Source organism: Amblyomma mixtum, chromosome 2 (genome assembly GCF_055824585.1).
Source record: "Amblyomma mixtum isolate Tamu chromosome 2, ASM5582458v1, whole genome shotgun sequence".
In the NCBI taxonomy this organism is placed as follows: Eukaryota; Metazoa; Arthropoda; class Arachnida; order Ixodida; family Ixodidae; genus Amblyomma; species Amblyomma mixtum.
The window spans coordinates 285,396,348-285,422,322 of record NC_143013.1 but is presented as its reverse complement, the minus strand read 5'-3'; the positions used below and the strand labels follow the sequence as shown (position 1 = coordinate 285,422,322).

Sequence of the window (25,975 nt, the reverse complement as noted above, 5' to 3'; positions counted from 1 at the left end):
TATTGTTTTTTCTTTTTTTTTAATGCGAAAGCATTAAATGACTGTCGCGTCAGCAGAAAGTGACTTCAAATTTGGCCGCACGATTTTGTCATTCTCAGAAGATGAATGCGCGATAATGTGTTTGTGTGAGATAGTTCATGATAAAATGTTGCTGTGGGAATAATTTGGCCAATGTGATGTGATTGGTTTATTAATTATAGGCGAAAAGCGCCAAAAAATGCGCTTGGACGTCAAAATAGCCATGGTCGTCGATATAGTGTGTGGACTTCAACATAGTCGTGGACGTCGATATAGCACATGGACGTCAAAATAGCCACGGACGTCGGTATAGTATGTGGACGTCTTGCTTTCGCATTGCTCCAATGCGGGTCGCCGCTCGAAGTTTTTTCTCTATGTGTTGAATCCAGACAGCGAAGGTCAGTGTGAACACCCTGAGGAGCGAGTAATTACATGACACCTTTGTCCGATCTTCCTTCACGAAATCATATTCACGTAGAGTGAGACTCAGCACACGAGCCCGCGACAAGCGTCTTCAGCTCCTCCATTGATTATTGCAGGGGCACCATGTAGCTGGACACCATGTCTCACTTAACGAAGGCTAAAAATCTATCTGAGTGGCTATCGCGGAGTCCTTTCAATCTGACCACCTCGTTTAATTCGCCTTCCCCTTCGCCAGTCATGGAGATCCGTCCTACTGTTCCGCTCACTACACTTAGCCCATTCACTGCCATACACCTCTCCACGCACACACAGCCACTGGTTGATAACTGTTTTTACCGAGCGGAAACGAATGTCTTGTCTTGGAAGACTCTGTAAAACTTATTTTGAGGTTCTAGCTGCATTGCGGTGAGGCATTTTATATCGCGTAAACGTTGAAACGCAGCATGCGTTTTCGCCTCAATCGTCGGAATTATCCCCGGTTCCGAAAACGGCGCAACCTAGTAGGTAGAAAATAAAATATCAATAAACTTATCTAACGCAGACAAAAATTTTAGAGTTCTTCTTACGAATGGCACTATAGCGTCAGAGCATCCGGCAAGGGTTTCTCATGTAACGAAATTCGGAAATTAGAAAATTCAGTTATGTGCACACCTGCTCGTAAAAGCTCCGTGAAGTGAAACAGTACGTCAAGTTCTAATAAAATGCGCGCCATTAAAAATGCACAGGGACACCTGATTACATTATGTGTTGGCAACGCGATAGCACCAGAAGTTGTGTTTGCGGAACTCTATACACATCTGTCTGCATTCAACCAGACATCTTATTCAGGCCATATAGCTGATGGTTGGATATTTCCTCGAAGGTTTCTAGAAGTGGCGACACAGAGGCGTAGAAGATACATCGAAGCGTATACTTGTCACTTCCTGTCTGATGACGTCACTTCCGGTCTGTTGACGTCACTTCCGGTCTGATGACGTGATGACGGCACTACCCTCCAGCAAATGGGCGAATTTCATGACCGACGACGCATCTTAGCCCCATGAAGCTTCTAATTAACGCTATTGCACTAATAAATGTTCTGACCGACCTTAGCTGGCGAAGTAAAGCCAGTAACCAGGTGTCTGATAGGCTCAGGTAAATGTAAGTCGGCATTAATAATCGACACAAGCTCGGCATCGAGGAAGTGATAAACCACCGCTGACACGCACTACAGCTTTAAATAGGCAGCGCCGCTCAGAGGCGGGCTGAAGCAAAGTGAAACGCGTGCAAACTGAAGCGAACGTTAATTGCCGACCTTCCCTTTGAAAAACGAACCACGCCGGGAGGTCTCGTTTGAATAACTGCGAAAGAAAGAAGCGGAAAGAAATAGAGGTAGAAAAAAAGGCAAAGCGTCACGACACGCTTCGATGCGCAACATTAATCCGAAGACGCTGACAAATTAGCTGCAACGGCCCTGCGCGGAACCCCGTAAAAATGGCGGCAGCGGATATTTGAACGCCACGTGAACGCACCCACCCCACCGACGTCCGACGCGCCGGGCCGTAATGGTTTAATCAATTTCTGGCTCGTCAGTTTGCCTTCGACCACGGTTCATTACGCCGCCTTCCTGCCCCTTCCTTATTACAGACAGGCGAGATATATCGAGGGAAAAGAAAAACGTATATATGAAAAGGGGAAAGACAGATCTCTTTATTTTAGTGGCGCTCGAAACTTCCACCTCGAACTCTTTATTATAGGGACGGCAATTCGCACCCACAGAGAAGCGCATGGAGGGAGTCTAGCTGTGATGAGAAAAAAAAAATTCTGCAGTTAAAAATAAAACATACAGCTACAGGTTTTTACTTATTCCACCATTCAGCGAGTACTGTGTCCAAGTGAGTTATTTCGTTCTTATAAACACCGCGCCCTCCGCACAAATAGAGCATTTCAGTTGCACTGTTACCTTGGAACTGAACGATACAGAAGGACGAATGAGACAAACCCTCTCTAACTCCAGAAAATATCAAAGCGAAAGAGAAGGTTTTAGGTTAAGCGTGCAACAAAAACCCTAATAAAGATGTACAGCGGTTAGAGTGAAACCATAAGTTTAAAGAAAATAGAGGAAATAAATTCGAACTAACCACAAGGAGAAGCCGAATCCTTTTGTTTTCTCTATGAAATTAGATGCGGCAGTACTGTCGCACCAATTTTGTTTTCAGTGGAATCTCATTAATTTGAACTCGCTTAATTCGAACGCCCGGTTTATTCGAACTCACGCTTTTTTCTGCTCAACATCACCTGCATTAAAATGAGCCCCTACGTGGCTTTCGTTATTTCGAACTCTGCATAATTCGAACAAATTTTCTGCCCCTTTGAGTTCGAACTACCTATTTTCGACTGCGTTTATTCGTATGACGATGGACGGCAGATGGTGACGCTAGGTCTAGAGCGCTAACCAGTGCCGTTCATCACTGTGGCATCGCACGTGGCGCAGGACCAAACCAGAATTGTACGCTGAACGCAACTGAAGGCAGCAGCACGTAACAAACGGAACTGCCGCCACTGCTGTACGTACTCACGAGATCAAAGATTGCGAATCCAAACCCCTGACTGCACAATAAGTTGGCAGGGATTAAAGAAACCGGCATCAAAGGCAGAATTTTTCATACGTTAACGTACCTCCATTTATTTACTTCCATTAAAAATACAAAGGGAGAGGAAAGGGTGAAATAATATGTAGAAAGAAAAGAAAATTACCATTAACATAATAAAAAACACTTCGAAAGAGACCAGAGAGGCTTCTCGCCTGATACAGACGCATTTAGGTTACACGCACTCATCAAGACGCAAGGGCATGCTGGGATTTCTGTCTGAACGTGATTTGGCTCTTAGTGTTACTCGGTCGTCCTCCATCTTGTAACTGACCGGTTGGCTACTGGCCAGGCAAAAAGGAGACTACGGATAAATCAAGACCACAGATATCCGTATATGCTATTCCGTTAAGCGCCGAAGAGCTAACTGGTTGACGTGAACCGCCACGGCTAGCAAGGAAGATCATTTGGCCATGGCATCTGAGAGCCACCTCATATTAATTCAGACGACATTCCTCCGTTGATACCGCTTTCAGGGTACTATTTATTATGTCTACACTCCTTTGCCCAGGCACTGAATCCTACGTAACGTCTTTAAGGAAGGTCTGCTGCACTGTGACACACCACTGCACACCCTGAAGTGCGTTTGCGGTGTCCCTCTCGCAGGCTGCTTCTACAAGTCCGAGCGGTACGAGCACGGCGACTCGGTGGAGACTCCGGAACCCTGCCTGAACTGCACCTGCCAGAAAGGGGTGCTGGTCTGCTACCTGCGCGTCTGTCCAGCCATCGGAACACCAGCGCCCGGGTGCTTCACGGCCAGGGAGTCGGGGCAGTGCTGCCCAAACGTATTCTGCAGTGGTACGGGCGTTCCCTCTTCCCCCCCTCTCTCTCTCTCTTAAGATAGACAAATTAATCGAACCGTTGCTCGGCAGGAAGTCTTGGCAAAGTTTGTCGCACGCCTGGCTGCAGAAGGCAACTGCTGGGTAATCAAATAAGCAGCACATGGAATTTTATGGGTGTTTAACGCCCCAAAGCGACTCGGCTATGAGGGACGCCGTAGTGAAGGGCTCCGGAAATTTCGAACACATTGGGTTCTTTAACGTGCACTGACATCGCACAGTACACGGGCCTCGAGCATTTCGCTTTCATCGAAATTCGACCGCCGCGGCCGGTACCGATCCCGCGTCTTTCGGGTCAGCAGCCGAGCGCCATAACCACTGAGCCACCGCGGCTGCATTAAGCAGCACTTGAAGGAATCGATCAGTTCTTTAGGATAAAAGCTTCGGTCATTTAGACTTTCTTTTTCTAACGAGAGAGTGGAACTGCTCTGTTTAATCCCGTAAACATGACGTGTAGAAAGCGCGCGCTGAGGGACCGGCAACTAAGGTGACAGCGTCATTTCGATGGCAGAGACAGTGAAGGTCTCAATACTATGAACAAAAGTGCAAAGTAAAATATAAATGTCGCCGCCGATGTCCCAATCAAGACTTCCCTGCAAGACCAATGTTTGCGCCAACATCCTCGTTGGTGGAGAGCGTTGAGGGGGCCTGAAGCCCTTCGCTGAAGGCGAAGGTTCGCTTTGAGGCTTTCCTTCTCTGCTAATAGGGCTAGCCTAAGGCAGCATGGAAAAGGTACGCAATCAATGGCCAGTGAAGGGCCAATATATATATCCTAGCTGAAATGCTAAATCAAGAGGAGGAAACAAACTTGGGCAGGATATGTAACGCGCAGAACGGACAACAGATGATTCTCTCCGGTCAAGGAGTGGACGATAAGGATAACGAAACAGCCGAAGAGGGCAGAGTTAGATCAGAAGCTAAGAATGGGAAATTTGCCGGGAAACAGTGGCCAAAGCTGTCGCGGGAAAACGCTAAATTAAAGATCAGTAGGAGAGGCCTTTTTCCAGCAACGGACATAATTTTCTATTCATGAAGGTACTCGTATGTCCGTAGAGGTGTTCTTGTTAATCAGCGTTAATTATGTGAGCGGGACGTAGGAAAACACGGCAGAGAAAACAGGGTAGGGGACTGGCCTACAACTAGGAACATGCTGTGTGCGTGCGCAAACACACAGCAGCTGCGCAGTTCTAGAAGAACAAGAGAAGAAGAGAAAGCAAAAGAAGGAGGAAAAGGAAAAGAAAGAAAAGCAGGAACGAAAAGAAAACGTTCCCAGCCGCTTCAGGCCCCAGATAAAGAATGCACTTGTGCCTGGTAATTTTCTTCTCGTTGTTGTTTTTTTTTTCTCTCTTCTCTTTTTTACCTTTTGTTTATACTACATAGGCACAGGGCATGCTTACAGTACATCCTTATTTGTAGGTCAGCGCCCGCGTTGTTCCCCGTGTGTTCTTCCGTCCCACCTAATTAGCCGTGTTTGCACTCAGGAAGGTGCCAACTAGTCCGCCTCAACACCCTGATTAAGGAAGAGGAGGCGCTATCCTCCTCTTTAGCACGTGTGGAAAGTTGTGCTAGTTTATTTTCGCTGACTTAGCGTAAGCAAACTGCCCAACGCAAAATAAGCCGCGAAGTACAGCGAACTGCTAAAGCGCAAAAATTGTCCAGAAATACTGGAGGAAGAATAAACACGTTTATTTTCGATATATACGTCCCCCCCCCCCCCCCCCCCCCACCCCAGGTGGAACCCTTAGAGCGAAACCGCATAGGTGCCGGCCACCAATTTCGCTCGTGCCACCAGCCATTAGCGGTGGGGTCAGTTAGCCGCTCTGCCCAGGAGGTTTTAGAAGGGTTACGAATGGGGGGAACATACCTACCTTGTGGAATAGGGTTGGACGGTCCCCACTGTGCGGACACTGAGGGCGACCAAGGGAAGGGTGCAGATACGAGTCGAATAAAGGAGTAGGGAGCGTGTTGGTCCGCAACTGTCGGAAGACTGAAGCTTGTGGACGAGAAAGAGCGCGATGGGGAGGAAGACTGTGCTCCCTCACGAGACGCACGTCCGCAAGGTACGTGAAATGGAAGGATGTGAAGGCGGTGTTGGCTCAGTCATCCCAGGAGGCCCGGTCGGGGAGTTCTCGGGTCAACGCATGAGCGCGCTCATTACCGGGGATGTCTGCGTGACCGGGAACCCAAATAAGTGTGTATGTATTGGAAGTGTTGAGAAGGGCACCGCCAAGGAGTGTTGCAGTATGAGAACGTCGGGCGTTGCGAGCATCCTTGCGACAAACCGACTGTGAATCTATGAGAATATGAATTGGATCCGCGTGGTCGAGGTGCTGAATGGCCAGAATGGCCCGTTCTTCTAACTGGGCGACCTCGTGAAGTTCATGCTCAAAGAAGTAGTGAAGGGGTACTGGGTCAGGGCTTATTAAACAACGCCACGCCGCCCAATGGCTGGACTTGTATTCTCATGGTTCACTTGAAACTTTGTGCGGTACCCACCCAGTGCAGTCACATGTCGCTGAATGGTGAGCATGCTTCTGCAGCCTGCGGTTAGAATTTGTGGCAGGTATCAGTAGTTATATATGAGCGGTTTTTACAAGAACATGAGCCTGAAGCTGTGGCGATGATTTATACCTTTCAGAAGGTAGTGAATCCTTGTTCAATTATGGGAATCTTTGGCTGCTTCGGGCTAACCTAACAGCAGCAACTGTGTAGCTATTTTAATTCCAGGTGTGACTGTGCGTTGTGGCAATAATTTCGCCAGCAAGCAACAAAAAGGCCACGGACAATTAATGTGCTAGAATTTCTTATAATGCTCGCGCAGGAAGCTTCTAAGGTGAGAACAGCCATACGAAACTTTAGGTTCGTTTTGCTGCTGATATATCTGCTCTGAACTTGTTCTCAAAACACCGATCTTTTGTTCGTTGCAAATTTGATTTGGAGATTGAAAAATTAAGTTTCTGGATGCCCCAAGAGCTCAGTAAACAATGGTCTGGTGTTCTTTTACGCAGGAGACAAAAAGTCGGAAACTACAACGACACCGCCGCCTCCGACCGACGACGACTATTACGATTACCCGGCGACCGTGGATTACGAGGCCGAGGCGAGCACCACGACCACGACGACTACCACCACTACCACCAGGAGGCCATACATGGCACCTACCCGTAGGTACAGCTTCGCCCCCAAGCCTGTCAAGCGGCCGTACGGCGGCGTCCACGACGACGTGGAACTGTCCGCCAGAACGCCTAGCGTAATTGTCGAGCAGGCCGAAACTACGACCACAGAGGCAGACGTCACAACGACCACAGCCCGAGGTGCATCGACTACCACGACCGAAGAGGCCCAAATGAAGACAGATGTCACAACTGCTGGACCCTTGGCTACAACGTTCGCTCCGACCACGAAGCCATCACCGACCACAACCACCACCATCACCACCGCCACTCCCGAGGACGTCGTTACCGTGACGGCCACCGGAATAGCTCCCACAGCAACGACGCCGCACTCGGTGACGACTTTCACCGCTGCTGTAGGAGGCGAGGACGACGATGGAGCTGTGACGGTAAAGGCCGACTCACCCGGTGACGGACTCAGCTCTGGCCCGAAGAAGGTACACGGAGAATCCATAACAACGACGACGACATCTCCGACCACCCGGCGACATGGAACGAGCGCTTCGACACAGCCGGCAGGTCAGGAGACCAGCACCACCGGACGACCCTCGGAGGTCGAAGGGCCGAAGGTCGTCGCCACCAGAACAACGACGACCGCAAGGCCCAGTACTCTGGCCGCCATGACAGAATCGCCTATTGATGACCAGCCTGTGGGAGACGGAGAGTTCGTCGCCGGAACGGCGGCCAACGAGTTCGAGACGCCGGTGCGGAGACCGCTAACCGAAGGCGATCCCGCGAACAGCGTCGAGGATAGCTTGCAGGGCGGCAGGGACAGCATCATGTTCGTTTCGTCCACGCCCATGCCGTACGAGCTGCACCACAGTTTCGACCTGCAAGACTTGAACACTGTCTCCGGAGGTAAGCAAAGAAGAGGGGAAAAAAAAGGGGTCACCAAGAGGAAAATCGGTCACGTCTTCGTAGGAGGAGGCAAAACGTTTATTGACGAATATTTTGGAAATGCTCGACGCCGATGCATTGTTCTTGGGAGCGAATTACTACAATTAACAAACAACTGAACGCAGGCTTAAGGCTATATACAATGCACTACAGTTATAGGGGTCCTTCTTTATGTGCGCACGGTGTTTGAACAGTTTTGCCCTTTTACTTTTCTTCTTTCTTCGAGCCTGTCCTTTCTCATCGCCTTAAAGCACCACGGTTCTGAAGCAGCCAGCCCTACAAGTTAGCAGGAATGACCTAAATATTTTTTCCCCATGAAATTCCGACCATCACAGTTTTCCTGCAACATTCAGAACGAGAGGGCAAGTACACGCGGCTTCTAACAAAAATCGTAATGGCCTCCAAGCCGCGAGGTCCTGGCGATGAGGCAGCGGTCGTAATCTTCGTGCAGTGAACGCAGAATGTATATTTCCTCCAAAAACAGGATAATGTGGTATGGGAAAGGAATGAGGCCGCACAATGCGCAGCATTTTGAAATGCCGGCCGCGCGACTCGAAAGATAAAGCAGGAAAGAAAGTAACAAATCTTCAGCGCAAACATATCGCCCTCTCCCCACTTCCCCCTCCAAGAAAAAAAAAAAAGAATACCTACTACTGCACTACCATGTAGCACGTATTATAGAGTAATATACGATGACAATACGCAAGAATAAAGCATAGCCTTGGGGCTGTTACATGAAAAACGCTGGAGACAACATACAGGAAACCAAACCAAACAGTGCCGGCGGTCATCTAAACGAATACCGCACACTCTGAACATAAATACGCATATATGGGAGTAAAAAGGGAGTAAAATCTCATATAGCGCACTTCGTTTTACAAAGGGGAGTACGCTAAAGGGCAGTTTACTCCTTTTCTTACTCCTTTTTGTTTACAGTGCAGTGATCGACAGGCCACTATCTAAAGGGCGCCATCGTACACTTCAGTGCATTCTAAGGTTTACTAAAAGCACCTCCTAGTCGGAAATCTGATACAGCTGTAGGACGCTTTGCTTCGAAAGAAGAAGGAAAAAAGGCATACCAAACACTCGCCACTCCCGCAAGACTGGAATAAAATAAATCAGAACATAAGGTGCACATAAGCACTCATAAGTTAACATGCGTTCTTTATGGCTTCACTTAATGATCGGTCGATGCTATCGGCACTGAAATGGAGATCGCTACAGACTGCAGCCATCCACGAGCCTGCGGTGTAGAACAAACAAAAAATAAATAAAAAGAGAAGACCACTAAAATGGGGCGGAAGGAAGTACTGCCTTTTACGAAATGCGGGCTTCTGCAGGTTCGAGAATGTTTTATGCGCGGCTGCCTCGATCAAGAACTCGCAGTAAAAAAAAAAAAAAAAGAACACAGTATACCCGACAGCAGAAGCAGTCCTCCGTAGAGAGTATATCCAAATGGAGAAAACTAATAACTCGTGCTGATATGCGCGACAGAATAAACGCACAAGGGAACAAGACAATGGGCGAAGGACTCTTCTCCCGCTTCCCGAACGGGTTTCGGAAGGCGATAGCGCGCACTTCGTTCGCGCTATATGCCGGCTCCCTTTTTTTTTTCCCGCCTGACCCAGTGAGTAATGAAGCGGCACAGATAACACCGGCAGACCCAGTAATCAATGCAAATGAACCGTGTTCTTGCGACGGTGAAAATTCAGAGAGGAAGAAAGCGAGAAATAAAAAAGAAACAGGCACATCCTACCCGGAAAAAACGTGGAGGAGAACGTCGCTTAGGGTCAATATGAGAGCGCGTGCCTTGCGTCGTCAAATCGACATAAAGGGCTGAAACGCTCGCGTCTAAAGAATCAGGAGCGAAGCTACGTCAGTCGCACCGCAGGAGCCCACAGGATAGCTTGAACGAAGTGAAAAAGGGGATGCTTTACGAAATGCTTTCACTCGCACACGTATCGGCATGCAGATGCACACGCACACAAGAAAAAAGTACATGCCACAATGGGTAAGGGTCTATTCAGCTGGTTGCGCAATAACAAATAATACCTACACCCTTTGTTGGCCTGTCTGTTGCCTCTCGATAAATGTGTAGTGCTAGCATTAAAGTGTCCTCCAAGTGAGACTTCGAGAGGGACTTCCGAGTGGAACTCCGAGTGGGACTCCGAGTGGGACTCTGAGTAAGACTCCGAGTAAGACTCCGAGTAAGACTCCGAGTGGGCCTAAGAAGTGACTTACTGCTCGCGCGAACAGCTTGCGCACGGGTAATTAGACCGCCCGCGCTGTCAAAACTTGAAGTCACAAGTCGTAACATAGTATTTTTTTATGTTTGTTTTTTCATTGCCAGCAAGACTGCAAATGCATATTTGCTACTTTGGCCACGCAATTAATCTTGGTCATGCTCGCAACTCGAAGGCTAGAAGCAGAATACTTTCGTTTACTTTGTTTTGTTCTAACAACTGCTAGAATTTCACTGTCAAAACCGTGAAACAGAAGAAGACAGTATTACACAATCAGTCGTGAGATCACGAACGTTGCTCAAAAAGGCAGAAAACAGCTCAGTTTCGTATACAAACCAGCCGTTTATTTACGTCGATTATGTGTGTTGTACATTCCCTCTTCTCAGTCGTCGAAGCAGTCGTTTTGCCCCCAATACACCTGACACGCCCCTTCAGGAGCGAACCATCCTTTCAGAAAATCTGAACCATATACACACTCCCACGCAGCTCGATACATCGCCTACGCCGCCGTATGCGAGCAACCGCTGAAACGGCTCACTTTAGAGGACTGCGTACTAGAGAAGTTCGTGGCTAACAATGTCGTTCGCAAGAGAAGTCATAAATTACCACCGCTTCTCCCGCATGCTTGATGTATGAAGAAAGGAACTAATGAAAGCGCTCAGGCGTTCGCGGTCGTGGTAGCCGTGCCGCAACGCTTGTTTCTTTGGCACTCTTTTCAAAAGCAGCACAGCCTGTCTCGTCTTATTCTGCACCCTTTAGGCACAAACGCTGTATGTTTACGAGACGCTGCATTGCCTCCATTTCGCACGACATGATTAATCGCTGCGAGATATATTTGGGCAAATACTGCTGGGGAACTCTTGTTTGCGTGCTCCACAGCGCCCTTCTAACAATCAGGCAGGCGGGAAATCTCCAGACAAATAAAACGATGAGCATCCTTTTGTACAGCTCATAATGAAGCAGAGAATTGTGTGCTCGTAAATCAATGTCTTTTTTTATCTTCTAATGAAAAATTGCTAGATGTCCCGTTTGAGAAGGAGATTAATATGCAGAAGCGCACGTGTCTTGGTCTCAATTTCCGCCTAGTGCCGTGTTGACCCAATTCGGCGCTTCGTCTACTTTCTACAGAAGGAAGGCAAAGCTCGCAGTTCTTTGCTCTGAGTTGAAACCTTAGGCGTTTAGCGCTAATTATGTACAGACGTCGCCCGAAGTCTTTTCTAGTGAAGATTACTTCTTGCGTATCGTACTAAAACTTGGCCATCAGTCGCTTATAAATCAGTAGAAGAATAGCAATACAACCGTTGGGAGGAGGTATTAAATCCATCACGCATTCCTAGCGGCCTTAGTAAAAGATAATACGCCGTTGTCAGAACGTTCAAGTCTCGGTGCTTGGCTTAGTAGCAACCTTATAAGGATTTAACTGCGGGAAATTACACTTTTGAATAAAGCGTAATAACTTAAAGCATTTCTTATAGCGAGCCTGCTTGTAATGCATCGTTATCTTTGTCCACCATCTGCATCTGACAGCTTGCTTTTGTAACTAACATATGTTGCGGTCTCGAAAACATACGCCCTCGCAATTCGGTAGCATAAAAAAAAAAGTTATCCAAACGAACACTCAAAAATGTGAAGAGATAAGAAGGCATAATTTCGTTATTCACGGATGTAAATGAAATAAAACAGGTGAAATAGCATCATGCAATGGTCCGAGGAACCGCCCGCCGTGGACGTAGAGTTTATTCAAGTTTTAGTACATTTCCCTTTGGTTAGGAAAGTATCAGTGGTTATGACCACGTGCAATGGTTATCTTAACTTTACTTAAAAATGTTCATTCTTCCTTTTTCTCATTCACCCACGGCTGCTACTAAATTCGAGTAGCCATATAGTCGTAGAATGCTAAAGCTGTTTCGACGGCAGCAAAAGCCAGAAGTTTCGGAAGTACTAGTCATTATTCACCAAGAGCTGCCCATCGAAACAACTCCGTTTATTAAGAGACAGTCCAAGTAGATCAAGAGGGATTGTCGTACCATAGCTTGTAAGCAACATTGGCTGCATGTAACAAAAGAGTTTTCGTAGCCGTGCCGGATCGACAACCCATAGCCGTTGCCGACCTGTTGCCTCGGGTAGATCCGGCATGGTTCACGCCATGTAGGAAGAGAAAAAGGCATGAGAGGCCGTGATATCGCTTTTTTGAAGCTAGGAGAGCAACTATCGCACCATAGAAACTACAACGCCGTTTCAGGCCATTGCTAAGAGCGCCAGGACGAGACAGCCGCCGCCACTCGTCCTTGCAAGGAAGAAGGAAAACGTCCGGGCAAGTTACCATTCTTTTAGAAGCCTTGTTGCCCTCTCTACGGATCTGCCGCCGGGAGGCGCTGCAGACGCTCCTGCTGTAGCAGCAACACAGTTTGGGCCCGTTACTGTGAGCGCCCGGACAAGATGGCCGCTAGAATCCCGTGGTTTCCGCCACGCTTTTCTCACAGGCCGCGGTATTGGAAAGGCCTCTCTTGTTTTTTGCTTCCTCCATGGTTCACGCTCCTGCGTCTTCACTATGCTAAAACTCTGCCACCACGCGCACATTAACGAGTCCTCGCTGCGCGCGTATGTGCTTTCAGCGTGCCTGGACGAGGCTTCGCTGTACGCCGAGGGCTCGGCCATGCTTTCGTCCAACTTTTGCAATTACTGCTACTGCATTCGCGGCTTAAAGCGCTGTGTCCAGCCTAAGTGCCATCTGGCGGTGGAGGACTGCGAGCCGCAGTTCACCAGCCAGTACGACTGCTGCCCCGCCAGCTATGCCTGCAGTAAGTACACCCGCCACGCTTCTCACCTCCGCCACTAACAATGCCGCAACTAATGCTGGCTATAACCTGCGCATTACTTCGTGGTGTCAGGGGAAGTCGTACTCTGTCCCACTCTTCCTGTATTTAATTTATGACTTACCAGGAAATATATTCCACCGCAAAATCGACATCTGTACAGTTACATCGCGTGGCATATTTGCCGAAATTATTTGCTCAAAAGTGTGCTACTCCAGCAGAAAGTAATCGTTCACGAGGAAGCGTTTGGATAAGAGGCATATAACGCCATTTTAGACACGAAGTATCATTCCCAGTGCGTTAACTCCATAATTATGCCTTAATAATTAAACACGCGCTGCCGTAAGCGCCACGTGTGTTCAGAACTAAAATTAAGCAGGCAGCAACATCTGAGGCGCCTTCCGTTTAATTCTGTAATCTGACTGCAACATGGCTGTTTCGTGCCGTTAACAGTTGTAACACTGTGCCTGCTAACGCAGTATTCCCATTGCAGTACCATGCTGATATTGTAAACAAATTAAGCACAACAGGACAAAGCGAATGAGAACACCAGGGTGAGCACAACAGGAAAGTTTTGGATCACGCGTTCTAAATAAAGACACTGGTTTTCTTCACTTACTACTGGTAATGAGCATTCTTTGCAAGTATCCAACAGTCCTATTATTAACTTTCCATTGGCCAAGATCCTCCGTCTCTTCACATTTTCCAAGTCGTGTTTAATTTAAGAACAGACCACGGATGTCTCGATGACAGCTTCTCGCCGCCTATGCAGCAGCCTATTCAGTTACTGCTGTCAGTTAACGGGCCATGTGACGACTATAGGCAGGTACATCGAAAGAGAAAAGCGGGGACTTTTTGCACTTGTAATTCACCTTACGCGAGGAATTCAAGCTACAGACCATGCAAACGTTTTTTTTTTACTTCTTTCCTCATTTCGCGCATGCGAAAGGTGTCTTTCAAACGGCGTCATTTAACAATGGAAAGCTTCTCGAAAGAGCATGTGGTTAGTCATTGTTCCAAACGAACGGTTATCTAACCTCAACTCGTCGGCTAAGAGTGAGTTACTGTTCGCAGACGAAACTACGAGACCGTTTCACAAATCGATCGTGCCGCCGAGTACTTCTAAGCCGCTCACAATAGAACAGTGTGTTGGATAAACGAGGAGGATTATTTCTGGTGTCACTGACGATAAAGCGGCACCACAACCGCTGTCTCCAACATGAATCGGCAACTGTGCAACGGAATACGACTTCCCCGGGGCGCCGATACCGATACTGCGTCGGTCTATTGTTGCCCAGCTTGCTTTGTACGCGTCGTAATTGCTTGCGTCAGCCAGATGATGTAGCTCTTGCTTCAGCTATACTTACTACCGTAGTAGTACGAAAAGCTGCTACGGATACCGAACGTGGGGCACTTGCGCTTGAATTTGTACTTTGTTATGTTTTTGGTGCTGCGAGTGTACACGTAGTTAAGATTGTCGCCATGGGTTACTGACTTCGCATCTGTCATTCTTTTACTTGAACCTTCGCACAGGACATTCATACGTAGAGTATACACTCTGCACAAAGAGGAGTAGAAAGGGAGTAATTCGTCCTTTAGAGCCTACCCTTTTATAAAAAAAAGTGTGTACTAGAGGACAGCTATTCCCTTTTTATTCCCATATGGGCGTATTCGTGCTTAGAGTGCATGCCTGCCATCACAGCGTTGTCAATGCATATACTGGTGAGCACAAATGCGGCGCAAGGCGCACTGCGACATTACATGAAGATCGGTGCACAACGCTAGTTCCGAGTGGTTATACAAAACGGCGAGCGAATATGCCCAGTTATCGAGTCTTAAATGCTAGTAGGCTGATAAAATCCGACGAATGTTGGGCCATGAAATCTAGGACAGCGACGGTGAAAAGCAGGCAACTTCCGCTGTTAACTCGAAGGCATGCCAGAACGAAATTCTAAAGGATCGAGAAAGGTGTGAGCCATCGAGCGATTTTGCAATTCGCTTTCTTCGAGATGAGGTCACCGAAGGCAGCACGAAGAGCTAAAGCCAACGTCGCATACACATCGACTTTTCCGTGCCACGCACATCAAGCGAGTTTATTGCCAGTTTCAACGCTTCGCTCGAAGTATTGATTGCCTAACCACACCCACTTCCTTAGTATCGCTTCTTCCCATTTCACTTTTCGCTTCATCTGACATACTTTCTGAGTAAATAAGCTTTCCTTTCATCATCACTGCCCAGCTATTCATGGCGTAGGTTCCTTTTCTTTTGTTTTACAATCAGTGCTACGCTCACAGCATATCGATGAACTAACTTATCGTAAGCACGAGTTGCTTCCTTTAGCAGCACGGTGGGCGGTGGGAACGTTACCATGTGACTCGCCAGGCCGCTGATACAACTTTCTCTTCATCGGAAAAGAATCCCCATTTTGGCAAACACCCAGATTTTTTTTTTTTTGATCGAAACAGTGGTTCTCTTCTAAGAGCGCAGCGCCTTGAAACACAATTAATACTTCGCCGCTGCGGATGTGTGTGCGCCAGAGTCCTTTTCATACAGCGCTCCTGTTTCGCACCGTAGTGACAGCAAATGTCGCGAAAAGTCATTAGTCTGGCCGCTCTGCTCGTTAGCGCGGCTCAGTGTGCTTACCTCGTTGTATTCGTCTCAGCGCAAGGGCCGAACGCAACCACGCCGCTCCCACCATCGACGTTGAAAGCAGCTACCACCACGACGACCACCACCACTACTACGTCGACGTCGACCACGACTGAGGGGCCGGTCGTCATTCCCATCCAGGGTAAGCCAAAAGCCGCTGTTGCTGACGTTACATCAACATCACCATCAAGGGCGTCCGCAGAACTTTTTCCAGGTGGGGGGGGCACCCAATGTCCGGGGATGGGGGCGGCGGTAGGTTAGCACCAAAAAGGAACTAGTGCATAAATAATATCCGTAATTCCCAAAGGAGGGGGGGGGGGGGGGCAACCGTGCCCCCCACCCCCCCCTTCCGGACGCCCATGATCACCATGGACACAGAGTAGTTCGAACGCCGCGAGTTCAGAGCACCGTGGCTCAGAGGTCAACTCGATCGGGGAAGTAAGAAAGTATGCGCAGACGACGCCTGGCGGGCATGAATGAATAATCTGATCTTGGACTAAAATAGAGAAACTATGCATGCCAGAGTGCTTTATGGTATGGTCACAGGCGGCTTCTAGCTAGCATATTCTGCATTATCTTGCCCCACGGCTAAAGCACTTGCCATTATTCCTGCCCCTGCGCTGTCTCCACACTTCCCAATTTTATGATTAAATGTCAGACTTTTGATGCTTCCCTTTGATGACAAGAAACACTGTCGCAGGCCAGGCCAAGCCACTCCCTCCCTTATGGAAATGCAAAGTACGTTTAGTCCTTCTATATACTTTTCTGTGGGATTTATATATTATGCGTATGACCTCATATGGAATCCGCATAATCTTCGGCTTTGTTACATATGAACGTCGCTTCACAAATATCCTCCAGCAAGAATTTTTTTTAATGCGTTTTGTAGAAGCTGAGTTACTCGCAGTCAAATCTTGAATTCGGCATCTTCGCATCTTTTCTCCCTCTCGTCACTTTTTGCGCCCTCGAAAGTCGGTGCTCCTCCGCCGCCCTCGCCCACACGGCCCCATCGCCGGGTTGCCGACATGAGCGGCGAGGGCGGAGTGCTGACGCGTAGGCTAGACGCGGACAAGCCGCCGCCACGACAGCTGCGTCACCCCTGAATAATACCAACAGCCAACGAAGGATGGTGCGAGTTACGAAGAGTCGCCGGAAAGGCTCGCCAAGTTTCGAGCACAATTGTGGGTTCTCTGCTGCGAGCAAAAAAAAAAAATTGGTAGTGGCTTAGCTCTGGTTAAGCCTGGATATACAAGCGAAAAGCTGCAGTTATGCTTTGTTTGACGTCATGGCTGTCGCAGTTCGCGCGCAATGCAGTGGGAGCACCACGGTAGCGGTGTAGATTTTGAGCCAACTCCCTCGCTACCACTTCTGGGTCTTCTTTTCTTCCTTCCATGGCGAATGTCTGCGTCTCTTCTACGGCCGCCGCCGCCGCTCACACGTGCGTTCTCGCAACGCCTTGCGAAAGAACCTTCTTTGGGACGGCGGCGGAGACCGCGCAGCAGCGGCAAGGGGTACGCCGGTGGCGACGAGGAGAAGTGGCGATCGAGCGCACGCCGCGGCGCGCGGCCTCTTTTATGTCCGCCACCGCCGCTCACGCGTTATCGCAACGCCTTGCGATAACGCGATAAGAACCGCTAGCAGCGGCGAAGGGTAAACCGGTGGCGAGGAGGAGGAAGGGCGCGCCGCGGCAGCGCCCAGGGGTGGCCCACGCGAAGCGCCCTGTTGACGAGCCTAGTGAAGCTTTTCGCTTCAAAAGTGTATTCTCGTTCATGACAACACAATCTAGCGACTGAGCGAGTTTTTTTACTATGCTCGAGGGGTGTTAGGGCTCCTTTAACAAGTACTCTCATGATATTCACCCTTCTTTCAATTACATATATTCCAATAACTTTCATAGGCCATGCCTGATTTGCCTCATAAAAACCTCAATGTCCTCTTCTGACCGATTTTTTTTTGTCTCGGCGCCATCCATCAGGTGTGCCGTGAAGCGAACCACCCGGACGAAGCACTAGTCTGGTGTTTTATTGCGAAAGCAATTCTACTCCCAAGAACGGCCTTTCGCGTAGCGGCGACCACTTGACACGTTTGACCTTTAGAATGACCCCTGACGTCATACCATTCCGAGTGACGTCACAGCGTGACGTCATACCAGGAACGAGAGACGGGCTACCAACTCGGCTCGTCGGGTAACGACGGCCGCTTGGCACGGCGCGCCGCGCTCCTCCCGCTAGAGGCGCTAGTGACGTCTAGGCGTGACGTCATACCAGGAGCGAAAGACGGGCTACCAACTCGGATCGTCGGGCAACGGCGGCCGCTTGGCACGGCGCACCGCGCTCTTCCCACTAGAGGCGCTGCATATGCATATCCCTCAAGAGAAAAGTATACAACTGTATCGTACCGGTACTCACCTATGGGGCAGAAACGTGGAGGCTAATAAAGAGGGTTCAGCTTAAGTTAAGGACAACGCAGCGAGCTATGGAAAGGAAAATGATAGGTGTAACGTTAAGAGATCGGAAGAGGGCGGAGTGGGTGAGGGAACAAACGCGAGTTAATGACATCCTAGTTGAAATCAAGAGGAAGAAATGGGCTTAGGCAGGGCATGTAATGCGAAGGCAAGATAACCGCTGGTCCTTAAAGGCCTACTTGACCGAAACTTTACTTCGGCTAATTTTGCGCTCGATATAGTGTGCATGTTATTAACAATATTTATATTTAATATTAGGGCTCTGAAGCGTCTAGAATTTTAGTTAGAAGCGTTCAAAAACCTCTGTAGCAGACGACGCAGACCCCTAGCGGTGTGCTGAACAACTAACAAACCTGACCGGAAATGACGCACATTTGAGACACCGGCATCGCCGGCTCGCCAGTTTCAGGCGTTCTGAAGTGAGTGCGCGCCCCTTGTAAGCTCTTCTTCTGGCGCGTTTCTGGCTGTTTTCACCGCGAAGCTCGATAGTATCTGAGAAAAATAAACTGCTGGCATCATGTAGACGAAGTCAATGGCCGCGGAAGGGAATACGAGGAATGCGGGAAGCACCATGTATACCTCTCGGCCACTGCCCTTCACCCCCGATCTAGAAAGCTGGTGTCAGCTGTCTGGAGCTCAGGTTTTAACGTGAATTCCCCTCTCTTCTTCAAAAAAGATAATGGTGGGTGGCTGACGCTTCTGCCTCGCTCTAACCCCTTTTGTGGGTTGGGCTTTGTCAATAGACCTGTCCCGGTCTACATCATGCATCAGAGCACCTACGTCTTTCTGGCCCGATCGGCAAAGCATGCCACGAACCGAAGGCTTTCAGGCGTCTCTAATCGGGAGAATAAAGAGGAGGGGGGAACCGCTTGTCACAAGCTAGCTAAGCCGGTCCAGAAGTTAAAGTGGGCGGCTTTGCTCATCGAGCAACGCCCTTTTGACGGCACGTTATTTACACCAGGCAGAAGTTTAGGAGAGGTCTGCTTCTTCTGAAAAGGAATCAACATATGCACACCCGTTTATTGCAGGTACAGCTCTGCCCAATGCGAAATAATGCCGTCGTGCGCCGAGTGTTGCCTCGAAGATTTGCAGGCCGGGCTGAGAATCCTGGAAGGCCACACAAGCGTTACTGAAAACGTCGACTTTCTTACTGCCTCACGCCATTCACATTTGAGGTCGATTACAGGAAGCTTCAGTGTTACCATTCGAGACGCGTCTCCAAGACCCCAGAGAACTGCACGCATGTTATTTGAATGATAATCTTTTCAAAGAATTTTGATTTTATTCAGTAGGGTAAGGGTGCGGGCTAGTTGGTGATCCATAACATATAAATACCATAACATATAAATATCAAATTTATATGTTTGGTTAGAGACACCTACGGTAATTTGCGCGGTGGGCGTATACGGTCGACTGGGGTTCGGCAACCACGTCGTTCTGCCCAGCTGTGTGGTTTGAAAAGATTAGAAAACCTTTCCGTCTCTGCAGTACACGGGCTTTAAGTGGTTCTAGGTAAATACTGTAATGAACGCAACGCATAAGTTTTTGTTCATTTGAATCTACATGTATTTCGCAACGCGCAGTGGCTTGCCCGACCGAGGCGCGCAAAAATGAACCAGCCCACCATCGGCACCGCACTGATGCCCCGGTCCTCGAAGAGAAAAATATATATTTATTTTGCAACACAAATTTTGCTTCTGGCATATTCTTTCGCTTAACGCAGCACTTAATTCTCTTCAGCTCTCTTTTTACACATCCATCTGTTTTTATTGATTTAACTGGCGTTCACAACACCTGTTCCAAATTTCTGTGCACAGGCAGGAATACCTTTCGACGCGGGAGAAAAATGAGAAGGAAAAGGAGAACGCAGGTCATTTTTTTTTCATCAAGACAACAACCATATTGCACGCACAGCAGAGCGCACATGTGATGTTGGCACGCGCGTGCCCGCTCAAAAAAAGCTGACTTTATAATACAAGCACTTCTACTTTGCCTCCATTTGAATATGCTTCCTTCCTCCGCTATATCCGAACTTTGCACAAGCTGTAATCGAATACTGCCAGGCAAACAGCGCTCACAAGCATTGCGGCGCGATCATCTTCACTGAGGTTGAGCCAGGACTTTTCTAGTACTACAGCAAATAAAACACGTTTAAAACTTTTTCTACGGCGTTTCATCCGTTTCAAGATGTGTGTTTTCACATATAACGAGTATTTATCGCACAAAGTGCTGCACGCGCTACCGCTTCCAGCGCTTTGCTCGAGCCGCAACGAGCAGACGCTCCGAAACCGTCCGGAGTAGTCTCAAACATGCGTCACTTCCGGCGGGCGGCAATGGCGCCCGTTTTTCCAGTTTCGGTATTGAAAACTCCGATTTTTGCGTGCCTTTTTCACCGTAACTGCTTGAAACTGGAGAGTAATGTTTTGTGGGTAGCATAATACGGGGGTGTACTATGAAAAAACAACCTTTTTACGGTTTGAAAAATTTCGGTCAAGTAGGCCTTTAAGGGTAACGGAGTGGATTCCAAGAGAAGGCAGACGCAGCAGGGGACGGCAGAAAGTTAGGTGGGCGGATGAGATTAAGAAGTTTGCGGGGATACAGTGGCCGCAACTGGCAAAGGACAGGGTTAATTGGAGAGACATGGGAGAGGCCTTCGCCCTGCAGTGGGTGCAGTCAGGCTGATGATGATATGCAGTATAAAAAACCTGCTTTCGCAACCTACCAGGCTTAACCAAACCTAAGTTCCCGCCAATTTTTATGAGAGGAATTGGTCCTTCTGTCAAATTTACGCAGCGACGTATCCACTCTGCCACACGTCCATCGGTGATCAGCGGTTTTGTGCATTACGCATAACATCCAGGAAGTCATTTTTCGTACAGCAAGAGCTGTATCTGCGACGTGCTCCAAGACTTGAAACCTTGCCCACGATCATGTGCTCACTCCCTGCACGTGCCACCTTACTCATGACTATCCCATGCACACAGCATCGTGAAACCTTCGTTACGCCTCTCGGACGCTCTGTGGCATATCTGTGTACGAGTTATAAATATAACCCATGCACAGATATGCCACAGAGCGTCTGACGTATACGAGACATTTTGATCTAGTGCAAAATGTCTGTATTCATTAGGAGCTGTTTCAAGACGATTGTAAGACGTTTTGTATTTCGTGGGAAGCAGTTAAAAGGAAGGCACGATAGCAGTCTTACAGCGTGTGGATGCCTCGGGCGCAGTGTGAATGGATTAAGGAAGGCTGACAACAACAGATATTAAAAACAAAAAATGTTCGTGGTTCCTCCCGGTGACTTTCATGACTTGCATAGAATATCCAACTTTTAAAATTTAAGCGACAATGGTAGATGAAGGTACCTAACCGTTTCTGCATCAACAGGTAAAAATTCAAGATGGGCTTAAAGGAAATAAGAAAAACAGTGCCTAGCCCGCACACACCACTCAGGAAATAAGCAAGGCCTTGCAAGAAATTTGTGCAATGTAGTGCATATGCTGCCACCTATGTCCCGTCTGACATCCTGGTACGCCTACCGCCAGCTGTCCCTCGTGCCAACCATGCAGAAACAATGTCAAGATCTAAACAAAGCCTCCTAGAGAATTCCCCGTGTCACTGAGAAACACTAAAGAAAAATATCGATAGACACGAGCTACACTCCACTGGTAGATTACCCTTTGGAAACATTACCACCGTTTTTCTCTGCACGGAAAGTTGGCTGACTTGTAGCGAAACTTGTGATTGACCCAGGTAGCACCGAATCGTTACAACAATGTTACTTTTTTGTTTTGGTCAAACACTAATACACTGATCTTAATGCTTTTTTATTAAAGCTTCTGAAATGTTAAATATAAACGTTGGTACAATCTTGCCATAACTAAACACTGAAAAAACATAAATGCAACTTTGTCTCAAGCGGTAAAGTAACCTTGCAAGAGTATGCAGTCCCAGTTGTAAAGGTTCACTACTAATGAATGCTGCTTTGCAAGGATCAAAATGATGGACCACACTTGAGTTCTACAGTACACCACTACCAATACATGCAACTCACTCACCTCCAAATGGATTCCATGGAGACAACCTTGTGTAGACATTATTGAAAGGTGTTCCAAGAGTGAAGAGTGATGGTGGTCAATGGGTAATAAGTAGTTTTGTTATAAAATCATGATCTGTGCATGTAATCTATGGTAAGCACAATCTGTTGCATAGCTCTGCTAGCTGAAAAACAACTCTACAGTAAGAACAGTATGTGGAAAAGGTTCTGGGGCAGTGCTTGAAATATATTTGTAATGCTTTTTTCTATAGTTATGATTTAAGCATTATAACATTTAGAACACTCTACTGATATAAACTTTACTTTCAATGCCTATCTAATGTTTATGATACAACGGATAATCATACTGTCAATTTTTAACATTAATATAACATTGCAATCTAACATGCATTGTTACTGAAACTTACACAACAATTTTATAAAATTACTTTAATGTTCAGTGCCACATGGGTGAGTACTCAATTCCCCCCCACTCATTTATGCCCCCCCCCCCAATATGCCTGGTTCATTCTGGTGCATTCATTCGTCTGGCACATTCGCAAGGAAATTCTCAAGCCATGTCACTTCATCAGCATGACAACAGCTGCTGTTTCGTGTTACCCACAGCAGAACAAGATAAAATTACTGAAAGCATCGCAGACTGTCCCAAGATCTTCAAGACCTAAATAAGCTAAAAAGTAATAAAAACACAGAAAAATGAAAGGCATCGCCTCTATGAGTGTTGTTTTGAACACTGGCATACCAAAAAAGGCAATGGTCACAATTTTTATCCAAAAGATGGTACCTAGTCGAACATGTGTTCTTAAGTAACACCGAAAAAGGTCAGCTTAGCATCAACCTAACTTACGATTGCCTTGTCTGCTCTGGACAGCTTGCCCCACTGTGACAGTATAACCTGAGACAGGCACCAAACAAGCAACATGCACTTTCTTCCTAACTCATCTAAATATGCTTGTATACGCTGTATAAATTTAGTAAGACCAGCCAAGAATTTTGAGCTGGGATGACCACCCACATGTATTTTAGTAAAATTACAACTACCTGACAAGATTCCTCCTTGGTGCATGGGGCTCTGAGTGGTAGTGGAAAGAGTTGCTTATGCTGATGGCACTACGTACTTATGCTGATGGCACTACGTACTTATGCTGCATGTATCTCTCATGCACCGCAGGCTGTTGGAAGAAGGGCAACCTGTACCGAGTAGGCGAACCGATTCCGGGCACAACTGATTGTGAGACCTGCTACTGCTCACCTCGTGGACCCACCTGCCAGCGGATAGAGTGCCCACCTGTGGCGCTGGACTGTGACCCTGTCATTCCACGAGGGCACTGCTGTCCCACGGAATACATATGCAGTAAGTGAAAAGCCCTTAATTTGGGCGCACCAAGTAACCCGTGTTTAGTACACTAAGCTAACTAATATCCCCACTAATCGTACAATGTGAAGCACCAGGTCTGAAAACACTGACACTACAAGCTCACAGATTGTTCTTCACTCAACAATGTGTACACCATGAGCAGGGTGTTTGAAGCCATTCAGTTCATCTATCTAACAGAATACAGTTCACTTTCATATGATGGCAAATCTGGAAACAACTGTCACCAGGCAAATAATTAGGCTGAAGTTTTCCTTTTTATTAGACATGTGGTCAGTCTTTCAGGAAGGTTATGTCAGCCTCTTTCAAAAACATAACAGTAAAATACCTCAATCTCACAGCTTAAATATGTTTTTGCACAAAAATTATGCAGAGAGTGAAGAAATAAACACCTCATTACTAGGCATGGGTGCATTACATATACGTGCATAGATGCATACATTTTGATTATGTGCTCCTATGTTTATATGTAAATACGATAGCACTGTCTCTGATGTCACCAGCAGAGGTAAAGAAGATTGGCACCCCTTCAAGTGAGTGTGTAAACATTGATTCACATTCATGGGGTTGTCATAACTAGGGCTTTGACTTTTCGATTTCTATTGAAAATTTGACAGACATTTTTGGTATTTATTTCAGAATGCAGCTTTTTTTCTTTTGGCAAATACTATTTTCTAGGTATTAAAACCGGCATAGAGTTTATTGTGGCTTTCTTTTTTAGCATGAGCAGCTCATGTTGCAGTAACTAACACACAGGTGGTCGTATAGAGAGCTATCCTTTAGAAGGAAGGTAAGCACAAAAAGTAAATTTGTCAAAGATAAATGATGAGGCCCCTAGACAAAAATGTGCGCGCAAGTCTTATTCTAAAAACTTAGTTGTCATGTTCTGGTTGCACTCTTCGTTGCATGAGAGGGCCGCACATCAGGTATAGTCCGTGTGCTGACGGCAGCTATTGAACTGCCGCTTAACTGTTACGGAAACCAGAACATGACATTTTCATGCTCTTTATGTAGAGTTTTGCAATAACGGTTGATGAGTTACGGTTCCAAAACTTATCAGTGTCCTTACATTCAGTGACAAAAACCTATTTAACCAACCAATGGTCCTAAGCAAGCGATAAATCTGAGCAGTGGGCGCTAGTGCCTGGCTGGGAGGTGGAGCCTATCGATCTGCAATGGCCTGTCCGAGCTTACGGTTGAATGGCTCAAAACTCGCAGCAATGGTTCTATATTTCGAAGATACCATTGTCTAAATGAGTTCTTGATTCCAGCACTTTATTACAAATTTTATTCTGTGACCCACTGCAACTGGTACCGAATAGCCAGCTTAGTTGTGACATGCATATCAGGAATACTGACCTTTTTCGGTTAAAACCAAATGTTTGTACTCTTATACCAAAAAGTCCAACTCCTAGTCATAGCATAACTAGAATATCTGGCCAAGATTATCATGGCAGCATGCTCTACACACTACAGAAAATGACCAAAACCTGTTCGAAGCAAAGCACCCTGTATCCTCAGCCATTTTATATTAGACAGTTAGGGAAGGCAGCATGTGTCGGCAAATGATGACAGTGCAGTAATGTAACCGCAATAAAAATATTGCTTGGCATATGAAGGCAGGTTACACAAGTAAAAAAAGAAACAAACTAATCTTGTATACTTCACACCTCCATCAAGTCAGTCGATGGAAGTCGTACATGCAAAGTGACTTTATCACTGCACATGACTACACCTCTAAAGGTGACATGCCTCCTTTATTACCTTGCATAGACTGATGTTCACAAACGTGGGGCAACCACAGTGCTAGTTACATAACCTCATACCCATTGTAAAAGGCAAAGATGCAAGTTCTGCTCTTATATGGCAACTCACACTGCAAAGAAGACAACACACAGCCAGCTTTCACTCGCAAAGCACTATATCCTGGGCTATGGACTATAAGTTTTTGTCTAGCTCCAAACACTCATCTTATGTAAGCTTTTAGGGGCGCATTAGCCTTTCAACTGCTCTTGTTGGCAAAGCAATAGGACCCTGCAATGAAGCCCAGATTTTCCATGCTTGTTTGAAGTAAAAAAGCAATAGCAACAGTTGCAAAGTACCTCCCACCTCCCCCAACCACCAGTTACCATGCATATATGTTAATGTATAACTGAATTGTGGTAGAATGCTGCTGCAGTTGTCTAAAAGCCTGTTTACCATGACTGCACTGCTGTCACTAAAAGCAGATGTTAGGTAACCCAAGAAATTATTGAAGCAGAAATGAGCTGCCAGTTGTGCTTCCTGCATGTCAAAGCCACCAATCGCCCTTACTCACAAGGAGCTATTGTAGCTGCATCATCATATGAATATCCCACCTGCAACACATGCACAATGCTGGCCACCTTA

The 25,975-nt window shown here is 47.2% G+C and overlaps 1 protein-coding gene across 4 annotated transcripts in view; it reads left to right on the top strand.

Annotated features, from left to right (window-relative positions):
* The window catches only part of LOC149364342 (uncharacterized), a 211,640-nt gene that overhangs the window by 174,582 nt on the left and 11,083 nt on the right, over positions 1–25,975 (top strand). For 2 of the 4 annotated variants that reach the window (XM_089574276.1, XM_089574278.1), the window contains 5 exons: positions 3,678–3,869; positions 6,919–7,941; positions 12,839–13,024; positions 15,702–15,830; positions 23,384–23,566. In XM_089574276.1, the coding sequence (XP_089430402.1) occupies positions 3,678–3,869; positions 6,919–7,941; positions 12,839–13,024; positions 15,702–15,830; positions 23,384–23,566 (1,713 nt within the window). The remainder of the gene's footprint in view (positions 1–3,677; positions 3,870–6,918; positions 7,942–12,838; positions 13,025–15,701; positions 15,831–23,383; positions 23,567–25,975) is intronic. The other 2 variants (XM_089574277.1, XM_089574279.1) reach the window with 1 other exon arrangement.